At 46.4% G+C, this 13183-nt stretch overlaps 1 protein-coding gene across 1 annotated transcript in view; it reads right to left on the reverse strand.

Moving 5' to 3' along the window:
* The window catches only part of LOC121271949 (transient receptor potential cation channel subfamily M member 1-like), a 71970-nt gene that overhangs the window by 43124 nt on the left and 15663 nt on the right, over positions 1 to 13183 (reverse strand). The window contains exons 7-10 of the mRNA XM_041178205.1: positions 12445 to 12619; positions 11523 to 11646; positions 10566 to 10638; positions 9037 to 9137 (exon numbers count right to left, since the gene is read on the reverse strand). Of these exons, the coding sequence (XP_041034139.1) occupies positions 9037 to 9137; positions 10566 to 10638; positions 11523 to 11646; positions 12445 to 12619 (473 nt within the window). The remainder of the gene's footprint in view (positions 1 to 9036; positions 9138 to 10565; positions 10639 to 11522; positions 11647 to 12444; positions 12620 to 13183) is intronic.

The following is a 13183-nucleotide window of genomic DNA, read 5'->3' on the forward strand; positions in this document are numbered from 1 at the left end:
TGTGAATGTGATGCCACCGTTCTCTGTTATCAGCTAGCTCTGTGAATGTGATGCCACCGTTCTCTGTTATCAGCTAGCTCTGTGAATGTGATGCCACCGTTCTCTGTTATCAGCTAGCTCTGTGAATGTGATGCCACCGTTCTCTGTTATCAGCTAGCTCTGTGAATGTGATGCCACCGTTCTCTGTTATCAGCTAGCTCTGTGAATGTGATGCCACCGTTCTCTGTTATCAGCTAGCTCTGTGAATGTGATGCCACCGTTCTCTGTTATCAGCTAGCTCTGTGAATGTGATGCCACCGTTCTCTGTTATCAGCTAGCTCTGTGAATGTGATGCCACCGTTCTCTGTTATCAGCTAGCTCTGTGAATGTGATGCCACCGTTCTCTGTTATCAGCTAGCTCTGTGAATGTGATGCCACCGTTCTCTGTTATCAGCTAGCTCTGTGAATGTGATGCCACCGTTCTCTGTTATCAGCTAGCTCTGTGAATGTGATGCCACCGTTCTCTGTTATCAGCTAGCTCTGTGAATGTGATGCCACCGTTCTCTGTTATCAGCTAGCTCTGTGAATGTGATGCCACCGTTCTCTGTTATCAGCTAGCTCTGTGAATGTGATGCCACCGTTCTCTGTTATCAGCTAGCTCTGTGAATGTGATGCCACCGTTCTCTGTTATCAGCTAGCTCTGTGAATGTGATGCCACCGTTCTCTGTTATCAGCTAGCTCTGTGAATGTGATGCCACCGTTCTCTGTTATCAGCTAGCTCTGTGAATGTGATGCCACCGTTCTCTGTTATCAGCTAGCTCTGTGAATGTGATGCCACCGTTCTCTGTTATCAGCTAGCTCTGTGAATGTGATGCCACCGTTCTCTGTTATCAGCTAGCTCTGTGAATGTGATGCCACCGTTCTCTGTTATCAGCTAGCTCTGTGAATGTGATGCCACCGTTCTCTGTTATCAGCTAGCTCTGTGAATGTGATGCCACCGTTCTCTGTTATCAGCTAGCTCTCTGTGAATGTGATGCCACCGTTCTCTGTTATCAGCTAGCTCTGTGAATGTGATGCCACCGTTCTCTGTTATCAGCTAGCTCTGTGAATGTGATGCCACCGTTCTCTGTTATCAGCTAGCTCTGTGAATGTGATGCCACCGTTCTCTGTTATCAGCTAGCTCTGTGAATGTGATGCCACCGTTCTCTGTTATCAGCTAGCTCTGTGAATGTGATGCCACCGTTCTCTGTTATCAGCTAGCTCTGTGAATGTGATGCCACCGTTCTCTGTTATCAGCTAGCTCTGTGAATGTGATGCCACCGTTCTCTGTTATCAGCTAGCTCTGTGAATGTGATGCCACCGTTCTCTGTTATCAGCTAGCTCTGTGAATGTGATGCCACCGTTCTCTGTTATCAGCTAGCTCTGTGAATGTGATGCCACCGTTCTCTGTTATCAGCTAGCTCTGTGAATGTGATGCCACCGTTCTCTGTTATCAGCTAGCTCTGTGAATGTGATGCCACCGTTCTCTGTTATCAGCTAGCTCTGTGAATGTGATGCCACCGTTCTCTGTTATCAGCTAGCTCTGTGAATGTGATGCCACCGTTCTCTGTTATCAGCTAGCTCTGTGAATGTGATGCCACCGTTCTCTGTTATCAGCTAGCTCTGTGAATGTGATGCCACCGTTCTCTGTTATCAGCTAGCTCTGTGAATGTGATGCCACCGTTCTCTGTTATCAGCTAGCTCTGTGAATGTGATGCCACCGTTCTCTGTTATCAGCTAGCTCTGTGAATGTGATGCCACCGTTCTCTGTTATCAGCTAGCTCTGTGAATGTGATGCCACCGTTCTCTGTTATCAGCTAGCTCTGTGAATGTGATGCCACCGTTCTCTGTTATCAGCTAGCTCTGTGAATGTGATGCCACCGTTCTCTGTTATCAGCTAGCTCTGTGAATGTGATGCCACCGTTCTCTGTTATCAGCTAGCTCTGTGAATGTGATGCCACCGTTCTCTGTTATCAGCTAGCTCTGTGAATGTGATGCCACCGTTCTCTGTTATCAGCTAGCTCTGTGAATGTGATGCCACCGTTCTCTGTTATCAGCTAGCTCTGTGAATGTGATGCACCGTTCTCTGTTATCAGCTAGCTCTGTGAATGTGATGCCACCGTTCTCTGTTATCAGCTAGCTCTGTGAATGTGATGCCACCGTTCTCTGTTATCAGCTAGCTCTGTGAATGTGATGCCACCGTTCTCTGTTATCAGCTAGCTCTGTGAATGTGATGCCACCGTTCTCTGTTATCAGCTAGCTCTGTGAATGTGATGCCACCGTTCTCTGTTATCAGCTAGCTCTGTGAATGTGATGCCACCGTTCTCTGTTATCAGCTAGCTCTGTGAATGTGATGCCACCGTTCTCTGTTATCAGCTAGCTCTGTGAATGTGATGCCACCGTTCTCTGTTATCAGCTAGCTCTGTGAATGTGATGCCACCGTTCTCTGTTATCAGCTAGCTCTGTGAATGTGATGCCACCGTTCTCTGTTATCAGCTAGCTCTGTGAATGTGATGCCACCGTTCTCTGTTATCAGCTAGCTCTGTGAATGTGATGCCACCGTTCTCTGTTATCAGCTAGCTCTGTGAATGTGATGCCACCGTTCTCTGTTATCAGCTAGCTCTGTGAATGTGATGCCACCGTTCTCTGTTATCAGCTAGCTCTGTGAATGTGATGCCACCGTTCTCTGTTATCAGCTAGCTCTGTGAATGTGATGCCACCGTTCTCTGTTATCAGCTAGCTCTGTGAATGTGATGCCACCGTTCTCTGTTATCAGCTAGCTCTGTGAATGTGATGCCACCGTTCTCTGTTATCAGCTAGCTCTGTGAATGTGATGCCACCGTTCTCTGTTATCAGCTAGCTCTGTGAATGTGATGCCACCGTTCTCTGTTATCAGCTAGCTCTGTGAATGTGATGCCACCGTTCTCTGTTATCAGCTAGCTCTGTGAATGTGATGCCACCGTTCTCTGTTATCAGCTAGCTCTGTGAATGTGATGCCACCGTTCTCTGTTATCAGCTAGCTCTGTGAATGTGATGCCACCGTTCTCTGTTATCAGCTAGCTCTGTGAATGTGATTGCCACCGTTCTCTGTTATCAGCTAGCTCTGTGAATGTGATGCCACCGTTCTCTGTTATCAGCTAGCTCTGTGAATGTGATGCCACCGTTCTCTGTTATCAGCTAGCTCTGTGAATGTGATGCCACCGTTCTCTGTTATCAGCTAGCTCTGTGAATGTGATGCCACCGTTCTCTGTTATCAGCTAGCTCTGTGAATGTGATGCCACCGTTCTCTGTTATCAGCTAGCTCTGTGAATGTGATGCCACCGTTCTCTGTTATCAGCTAGCTCTGTGAATGTGATGCCACCGTTCTCTGTTATCAGCTAGCTCTGTGAATGTGATGCCACCGTTCTCTGTTATCAGCTAGCTCTGTGAATGTGATGCCACCGTTCTCTGTTATCAGCTAGCTCTGTGAATGTGATGCCACCGTTCTCTGTTATCAGCTAGCTCTGTGAATGTGATGCCACCGTTCTCTGTTATCAGCTAGCTCTGTGAATGTGATGCCACCGTTCTCTGTTATCAGCTAGCTCTGTGAATGTGATGCCACCGTTCTCTGTTATCAGCTAGCTCTGTGAATGTGATGCCACCGTTCTCTGTTATCAGCTAGCTCTGTGAATGTGATGCCACCGTTCTCTGTTATCAGCTAGCTCTGTGAATGTGATGCCACCGTTCTCTGTTATCAGCTAGCTCTGTGAATGTGATGCCACCGTTCTCTGTTATCAGCTAGCTCTGTGAATGTGATGCCACCGTTCTCTGTTATCAGCTAGCTCTGTGAATGTGATGCCACCGTTCTCTGTTATCAGCTAGCTCTGTGAATGTGATGCCACCGTTCTCTGTTATCAGCTAGCTCTGTGAATGTGATGCCACCGTTCTCTGTTATCAGCTAGCTCTGTGAATGTGATGCCACCGTTCTCTGTTATCAGCTAGCTCTGTGAATGTGATGCCACCGTTCTCTGTTATCAGCTAGCTCTGTGAATGTGATGCCACCGTTCTCTGTTATCAGCTAGCTCTGTGAATGTGATGCCACCGTTCTCTGTTATCAGCTAGCTCTGTGAATGTGATGCCACCGTTCTCTGTTATCAGCTAGCTCTGTGAATGTGATGCCACCGTTCTCTGTTATCAGCTAGCTCTGTGAATGTGATGCCACCGTTCTCTGTTATCAGCTAGCTCTGTGAATGTGATGCCACCGTTCTCTGTTATCAGCTAGCTCTGTGAATGTGATGCCACCGTTCTCTGTTATCAGCTAGCTCTGTGAATGTGATGCCACCGTTCTCTGTTATCAGCTAGCTCTGTGAATGTGATGCCACCGTTCTCTGTTATCAGCTAGCTCTGTGAATGTGATGCCACCGTTCTCTGTTATCAGCTAGCTCTGTGAATGTGATGCCACCGTTCTCTGTTATCAGCTAGCTCTGTGAATGTGATGCCACCGTTCTCTGTTATCAGCTAGCTCTGTGAATGTGATGCCACCGTTCTCTGTTATCAGCTAGCTCTGTGAATGTGATGCCACCGTTCTCTGTTATCAGCTAGCTCTGTGAATGTGATGCCACCGTTCTCTGTTATCAGCTAGCTCTGTGAATGTGATGCCACCGTTCTCTGTTATCAGCTAGCTCTGTGAATGTGATGCCACCGTTCTCTGTTATCAGCTAGCTCTGTGAATGTGATGCCACCGTTCTCTGTTATCAGCTAGCTCTGTGAATGTGATGCCACCGTCTCTGTTATCAGCTAGCTCTGTGAATGTGATGCCACCGTTCTCTGTTATCAGCTAGCTCTGTGAATGTGATGCCACCGTTCTCTGTTATCAGCTAGCTCTGTGAATGTGATGCCACCGTTCTCTGTTATCAGCTAGCTCTGTGAATGTGATGCCACCGTTCTCTGTTATCAGCTAGCTCTGTGAATGTGATGCCACCGTTCTCTGTTATCAGCTAGCTCTGTGAATGTGATGCCACCGTTCTCTGTTATCAGCTAGCTCTGTGAATGTGATGCCACCGTTCTCTGTTATCAGCTAGCTCTGTGAATGTGATGCCACCGTTCTCTGTTATCAGCTAGCTCTGTGAATGTGATGCCACCGTTCTCTGTTATCAGCTAGCTCTGTGAATGTGATGCCACCGTTCTCTGTTATCAGCTAGCTCTGTGAATGTGATGCCACCGTTCTCTGTTATCAGCTAGCTCTGTGAATGTGATGCCACCGTTCTCTGTTATCAGCTAGCTCTGTGAATGTGATGCCACCGTTCTCTGTTATCAGCTAGCTCTGTGAATGTGATGCCACCGTTCTCTGTTATCAGCTAGCTCTGTGAATGTGATGCCACCGTTCTCTGTTATCAGCTAGCTCTGTGAATGTGATGCCACCGTTCTCTGTTATCAGCTAGCTCTGTGAATGTGATGCCACCGTTCTCTGTTATCAGCTAGCTCTGTGAATGTGATGCCACCGTTCTCTGTTATCAGCTAGCTCTGTGAATGTGATGCCACCGTTCTCTGTTATCAGCTAGCTCTGTGAATGTGATGCCACCGTTCTCTGTTATCAGCTAGCTCTGTGAATGTGATGCCACCGTTCTCTGTTATCAGCTAGCTCTGTGAATGTGATGCCACCGTTCTCTGTTATCAGCTAGCTCTGTGAATGTGATGCCACCGTTCTCTGTTATCAGCTAGCTCTGTGAATGTGATGCACCGTTCTCTGTTATCAGCTAGCTCTGTGAATGTGATGCCACCGTTCTCTGTTATCAGCTAGCTCTGTGAATGTGATGCCCACCGTTCTCTGTTATCAGCTAGCTCTGTGAATGTGATGCCACCGTTCTCTGTTATCAGCTAGCTCTGTGAATGTGATGCCACCGTTCTCTGTTATCAGCTAGCTCTGTGAATGTGATGCCACCGTTCTCTGTTATCAGCTAGCTCTGTGAATGTGATGCCACCGTTCTCTGTTATCAGCTAGCTCTGTGAATGTGATGCCACCGTTCTCTGTTATCAGCTAGCTCTGTGAATGTGATGCCACCGTTCTCTGTTATCAGCTAGCTCTGTGAATGTGATGCCACCGTTCTCTGTTATCAGCTAGCTCTGTGAATGTGATGCCACCGTTCTCTGTTATCAGCTAGCTCTGTGAATGTGATGCCACCGTTCTCTGTTATCAGCTAGCTCTGTGAATGTGATGCCACCGTTCTCTGTTATCAGCTAGCTCTGTGAATGTGATGCCACCGTTCTCTGTTATCAGCTAGCTCTGTGAATGTGATGCCACCGTTCTCTGTTATCAGCTAGCTCTGTGAATGTGATGCCACCGTTCTCTGTTATCAGCTAGCTCTGTGAATGTGATGCCACCGTTCTCTGTTATCAGCTAGCTCTGTGAATGTGATGCCACCGTTCTCTGTTATCAGCTAGCTCTGTGAATGTGATGCCACCGTTCTCTGTTATCAGCTAGCTCTGTGAATGTGATGCCACCGTTCTCTGTTATCAGCTAGCTCTGTGAATGTGATGCCACCGTTCTCTGTTATCAGCTAGCTCTGTGAATGTGATGCCACCGTTCTCTGTTATCAGCTAGCTCTGTGAATGTGATGCCACCGTTCTCTGTTATCAGCTAGCTCTGTGAATGTGATGCCACCGTTCTCTGTTATCAGCTAGCTCTGTGAATGTGATGCCACCGTTCTCTGTTATCAGCTAGCTCTGTGAATGTGATGCCACCGTTCTCTGTTATCAGCTAGCTCTGTGAATGTGATGCCACCGTTCTCTGTTATCAGCTAGCTCTGTGAATGTGATGCCACCGTTCTCTGTTATCAGCTAGCTCTGTGAATGTGATGCCACCGTTCTCTGTTATCAGCTAGCTCTGTGAATGTGATGCCACCGTTCTCTGTTATCAGCTAGCTCTGTGAATGTGATGCCACCGTTCTCTGTTATCAGCTAGCTCTGTGAATGTGATGCCACCGTTCTCTGTTATCAGCTAGCTCTGTGAATGTGATGCCACCGTTCTCTGTTATCAGCTAGCTCTGTGAATGTGATGCCACCGTTCTCTGTTATCAGCTAGCTCTGTGAATGTGATGCCACCGTCTCTGTTATCAGCTAGCTCTGTGAATGTGATGCCACCGTTCCTCTGTTATCAGCTAGCTCTGTGAATGTGATGCCACCGTTCTCTGTTATCAGCTAGCTCTGTGAATGTGATGCCACCGTTCTCTGTTATCAGCTAGCTCTGTGAATGTGATGCCACCGTTCTCTGTTATCAGCTAGCTCTGTGAATGTGATGCCACCGTTCTCTGTTATCAGCTAGCTCTGTGAATGTGATGCCACCGTTCTCTGTTATCAGCTAGCTCTGTGAATGTGATGCCACCGTTCTCTGTTATCAGCTAGCTCTGTGAATGTGATGCCACCGTTCTCTGTTATCAGCTAGCTCTGTGAATGTGATGCCACCGTTCTCTGTTATCAGCTAGCTCTGTGAATGTGATGCCACCGTTCTCTGTTATCAGCTAGCTCTGTGAATGTGATGCCACCGTTCTCTGTTATCAGCTAGCTCTGTGAATGTGATGCCACCGTTCTCTGTTATCAGCTAGCTCTGTGAATGTGATGCCACCGTTCTCTGTTATCAGCTAGCTCTGTGAATGTGATGCCACCGTTCTCTGTTATCAGCTAGCTCTGTGAATGTGATGCCACCGTTCTCTGTTATCAGCTAGCTCTGTGAATGTGATGCCACCGTTCTCTGTTATCAGCTAGCTCTGTGAATGTGATGCCACCGTTCTCTGTTATCAGCTAGCTCTGTGAATGTGATGCCACCGTTCTCTGTTATCAGCTAGCTCTGTGAATGTGATGCCACCGTTCTCTGTTATCAGCTAGCTCTGTGAATGTGATGCCACCGTTCTCTGTTATCAGCTAGCTCTGTGAATGTGATGCCACCGTTCTCTGTTATCAGCTAGCTCTGTGAATGTGATGCCACCGTTCTCTGTTATCAGCTAGCTCTGTGAATGTGATGCCACCGTTCTCTGTTATCAGCTAGCTCTGTGAATGTGATGCCACCGTTCTCTGTTATCAGCTAGCTCTGTGAATGTGATGCCACCGTTCTCTGTTATCAGCTAGCTCTGTGAATGTGATGCCACCGTTCTCTGTTATCAGCTAGCTCTGTGAATGTGATGCCACCGTTCTCTGTTATCAGCTAGCTCTGTGAATGTGATGCCCACCGTTCTCTGTTATCAGCTAGCTCTGTGAATGTGATGCCACCGTTCTCTGTTATCAGCTAGCTCTGTGAATGTGATGCCACCGTTCTCTGTTATCAGCTAGCTCTGTGAATGTGATGCCACCGTTCTCTGTTATCAGCTAGCTCTGTGAATGTGATGCCACCGTTCTCTGTTATCAGCTAGCTCTGTGAATGTGATGCCACCGTTCTCTGTTATCAGCTAGCTCTGTGAATGTGATGCCACCGTTCTCTGTTATCAGCTAGCTCTGTGAATGTGATGCCACCGTTCTCTGTTATCAGCTAGCTCTGCGAATGTGATGGCACCGTTCTCTGTTATCAGCTAGCTCTGCGAATGTGATGCCACCGTTCTCTGTTATCAGCTAGCTCTGCGAATGTGATGCCACCGTTCTCTGTTATCAGCTAGCTCTGTGAATGTGATGCCACCGTTCTCTGTTATCAGCTAGCTCTGTGAATGTGATGCCACCGTTCTCTGTTATCAGCTAGCTCTGTGAATGTGATGCCACCGTTCTCTGTTATCAGCTAGCTCTGTGAATGTGATGCCACCGTTCTCTGTTATCAGCTAGCTCTGTGAATGTGATGCCACCGTTCTCTGTTATCAGCTAGCTCTGTGAATGTGATGCCACCGTTCTCTGTTATCAGCTAGCTCTGTGAATGTGATGCCACCGTTCTCTGTTATCAGCTAGCTCTGTGAATGTGATGCCACCGTTCTCTGTTATCAGCTAGCTCTGTGAATCTCTGTAAATCTCTGTAAAAAGCTCCCAAATCTGAAACGTCTGAAAAGGATTTCCTCGCAGTTTTACCGGCCAGTGATTCCCAAAGACAAAGATCTGATTGCGGGCAATATCCACCCTGTTCCAGGCCATTGCCAGACTCAGCTGGTCTGGGGCGGATGCATTTGTACCTAGAACAGAAGAAAGTAAAGGTACGAATTAAAACAGGAAAATCCAGATTGCGATGGGTGGGGGGTGGTGGCGTAATCTGCCAACAGTTCAAAAATCACGTGTCTGTCCAAAATGCTCATAACTGTGAGACAAATATGAGGTTGATGAGATTGTGATGTTTTGGAACTGCGTCTTTAAATTTAGGGTAAAATGAAGGGAATAATGTATCCTGTCCTGAATTCTGTTTGGGTAAAGTGGCTGTTCAGGTTAATGAGAGGCCCAGATTGCTGGGAAGAAGGTGCAAGGTGCATTTGGAGACAATGGCAGCAGCATCTGTGCTTACAGTGGTTAGGCTGCTGGTCTCCAAAGTCCCAGAAAGGTGTTGAGAATGTCAGGTTGTAAACAGTTATGCTTTACGCTATCCTTTAGTTCCAAGATAAAAGAGAGTTGGGCTCTGAAGGATGGTTAATCAGCATATCTGCCTGGATATAAGGCTCATGTAATTCATGTTGGCAGGGAGATGGGCTTTGAGAGGGAAAAGTTCCTCAGATATCCCTGAAACTCTCAGACACAACCAGTCTGCCAGGATCTGGGAGAGAGAGAGAGAGCAGTCCGAGGCCGAAAGTATCCAAGGTTCACCACGCAGGAATGTAGGTGGGTGCTTGCGCTTGGATTGAAAAGACCTAATTCTTGCTGATTTAAATCAGACTGGAGGATTCACCTAGCTTTAGCTAAAGGAAGGAATCTCCAGGGAAACCCATATTGTGAAGGACAGCTCTGGGGTTAAAAATGACCAAGAGTGGAAGGGAAAAGGACACAAGTAAACCCACAGGAGCTAATAATCACCTGGGGCTGGGTCTATGAAAACTTAATGTTTGCTTAAAGGACAGTGTAAAATATACCAGTGAAGTGTTATTTTTTACAGTTGTGTTTAAAGTAAAAGGGGGGAGCTTGATTCTAAAGTTCAAAGTATAAGCTGCCTACAAAAGCAATGTTTAGTCAATAGTGCTTCTAGTTTTTTTTAATTACAGTAAAAGTCATGTCATCCTTTCAGATATTAACTGGAAGTTCAAATTTGTTTTTTTAAAAGGTTAATGGTCTCTATGGAGATCGTGCCAACTGTTGTTTAACCAATTCCACTATCCTAGACACATTAAATACTCACCATGCACCCACACATGCCAAGTGCTCCCAGCGCACCAAACTCAAGTTCTTGAGAGAAAGAATCTAATTGCTGACAGAATTAATCAAAAGGAAACTGGAAGTAATTTCACAAAGCACATGCGGGAAGTGGAAGAGAACTGAACCAATCCTCTTGGGATTTATTTCCCTACGACAAACATTTCACTTGTGGGATTCTGCTGAAGGACATTTTAATGCAGGTGAGGGATATAATAGGAGGATTGAAGGATAGAAATGTAAAGACAGCAACAGATGAGGTTCCTTACCTTTCAGCAGTGCCGTCAAGATGGCAAGATCAATGTCCTGCTGTCCTTCTGAACCCATTCGAAAAACTGTGATCTGTGAGAGAAAACCACAAGGCCTGGACCATCGGCATCACAACTGGATGGATAGGCTAGTGAGTTAACATAAATCTAATAGGCCATTAATTATCACCAATAGAAGGATCTACCCTGAAAGGATACAATACAAAAATACATTTTTCCATTTTTGAATTTCTTCCCCCAAAGGCTTCCATGGACACCAGCTTCCCACGGGTCACCCATCTGTCATTCTAGATAGTAACAGCTGGCTGTTGATCACAGATGGCCTCACATCTAAGCCCAATCTTCTGCTTACCCATGCTGTAGGTACTGAGGTTGATTAAAGAGTTGCCAGGCTGAGGTCAGAGATCAACTTGGAGCCAAAGGTAGAGAGATTTTGCAGCACTAACAGCATGACAGTTTATGGCTGAATGGTGAACAGCACCAATATAAATGACAACACAGAATCACAGAATTGTTACAGCGAAGGAGGCCATTCGTCCAATCTGTCTCCAACTCTCCAAATAACCAATTCACTTCATGCCATTCTCCCACCTTTTTTCTGTAAAACCCTGTTCATTCTCCTGCACGCTCATCCCACATTTACACACACAACAGCCCAGCGTTTACACACACACACACACACACACACACAAACAGCCCAGCATTTACACACACACACAAACAGCCCAACGTTTACATACATACACAAACAGCCCAATGTTTACATACACACACACACACACACACACACAATCAACACAGCGTTTATACACACACACAACAGTCAAACTCTTTTATGAACAAATCAAAAATAATGCAAACTGAATATAAATAAATTAACTAAATATGAAATTTAACATGTGGTGAATAAATGTGGCGGAATCTCTTGATAACAATGGTTTCCATGATGGCACTCACTAAAGCTTTCTTCTTCATACAATCCATGATGCTGACAAACAGTTGCTGTGCCTGTTGTCGACTGTAGCTGAAGGTTTTCTGTACTGTGACCATGAGCTGATCTCGCACCGACTCACTGATTATCCTGCACAGAGCAAGTGGAAATGACTGACCTGTGAGTAGGCCCTTTGTGAATCAACAACAACTGGCATTTATATAGCACCTTTAACATAGTTAAACCTCCCAGGGCACATCACAGGCATGTTATCAAATAAAATGTGACACCGGACCTCATGAGGAAACATGAGAACAAGTTACCAGAAGCTTGGTCAAAGAGATAGTTAACTCACTTAAATTAAGAAAGTGAGGGAGAAAGATTGAAGGAGGGAATTCCAGGGATTAGGGCCCAGGCAGCTGGAGCCACAGCTGCCAATGGTGGATTAAAATTGGGGCTGTCCAGTTCCAAAACTGGAGGAGCGCAGAGACCTTGCAATGTTGTAGGGCTAGTGGAGATTTGAAAAGTAGAGAGGGTTGAGACCATGGAGGGATTTGAAAACGAGGATAAGGATTTTAAAAGGATTTGGGAAGAGCCCAATGTAGCTCAGAAAGAACAGGGGTGATCAGTGGACAGGACTTGGAGTGAGTTAGGATAGGGACAGCAAAGTTTTGGATGAGCTGGAATATTGCTGTGAGCTGGAGGGCAGGAACTGTGCTGCAGGAGGGGGGTTTCCAATTTGAGGATTCATATTTTTCCCAAATTCAGATCAAAACATGGGTCAGATTAGTTATGGACAAATAAAGGAATTTTTGAGTTCATCAGGGGTCAAAATGCCGTCGCACCCTCCATGCTTTTAGGGTGACACACAGTCTCTGTTATTATGGGTTGGATGGCACTGGGCTGCTCTGGGCACATTGTGAGGCTGTGAGTGATTTAAAGCCGTACCCTCCTTCTTCTGAGTACTTGTGCGCGAATGCCAGGATGTCGGAAGCTCTCCCACTGCCGTCACAGACCACCACTGGCACAGGAGGGTCCTCACGGAGACTCTCCAGTACAATCGATATCACATTGGGACCACCTTCCACGATCAAACAAACTACTGGCACTCCCTGGCCAAGCCCTAGACACAAAACGGTGATACAGAAAACCAGGAAATCTCAAACAAAATACACACCATCTTTTAGAAAATAAAAGCCAGTAAGTTTAAAAATAACAATATACGGGGCTGACCATGAGAGAGGTCACACACTGACTGCCACACCCTTCAACCAGGCTCCAAACTCAGCCGAGACCAATGCCATGAAAGCCTTAGCCATCTGCTAGCTGTAAGGGGACTGGAACTCGAGACTCACCCTGTCCCGACAGGACTGGGGCTACAAGACAAACGGGTCTGATCTCAAAGTTAACCTCAGGCTGCAACATAGCGGGTATGGTCACAAGAAAGCATCTGAGGTTGGAACTGAGGCACATTCATGGGAAAGTGTAGAGAGAGCTTTACTCTGTACCTAACCCTGTGCTGTACCTGTCCTGGGAGTGTTTAATGGGGACAGTGTAGAGGGAGCTTTATTCTGTACCTAACCCCATGCTGTACCTGTCCTGGGAGTGTTTGATGGGGACAGTGTAGAGAGAGCTTTACTCTGTATCTAACCCCGTGCTGTACCTGTCCTGGTAGTGTTTAATGGGG

The sequence above is a fragment of the Carcharodon carcharias genome, chromosome 32 (assembly GCF_017639515.1).
Source record: "Carcharodon carcharias isolate sCarCar2 chromosome 32, sCarCar2.pri, whole genome shotgun sequence".
NCBI classification, from domain to species: domain Eukaryota; kingdom Metazoa; phylum Chordata; class Chondrichthyes; order Lamniformes; family Lamnidae; genus Carcharodon; species Carcharodon carcharias.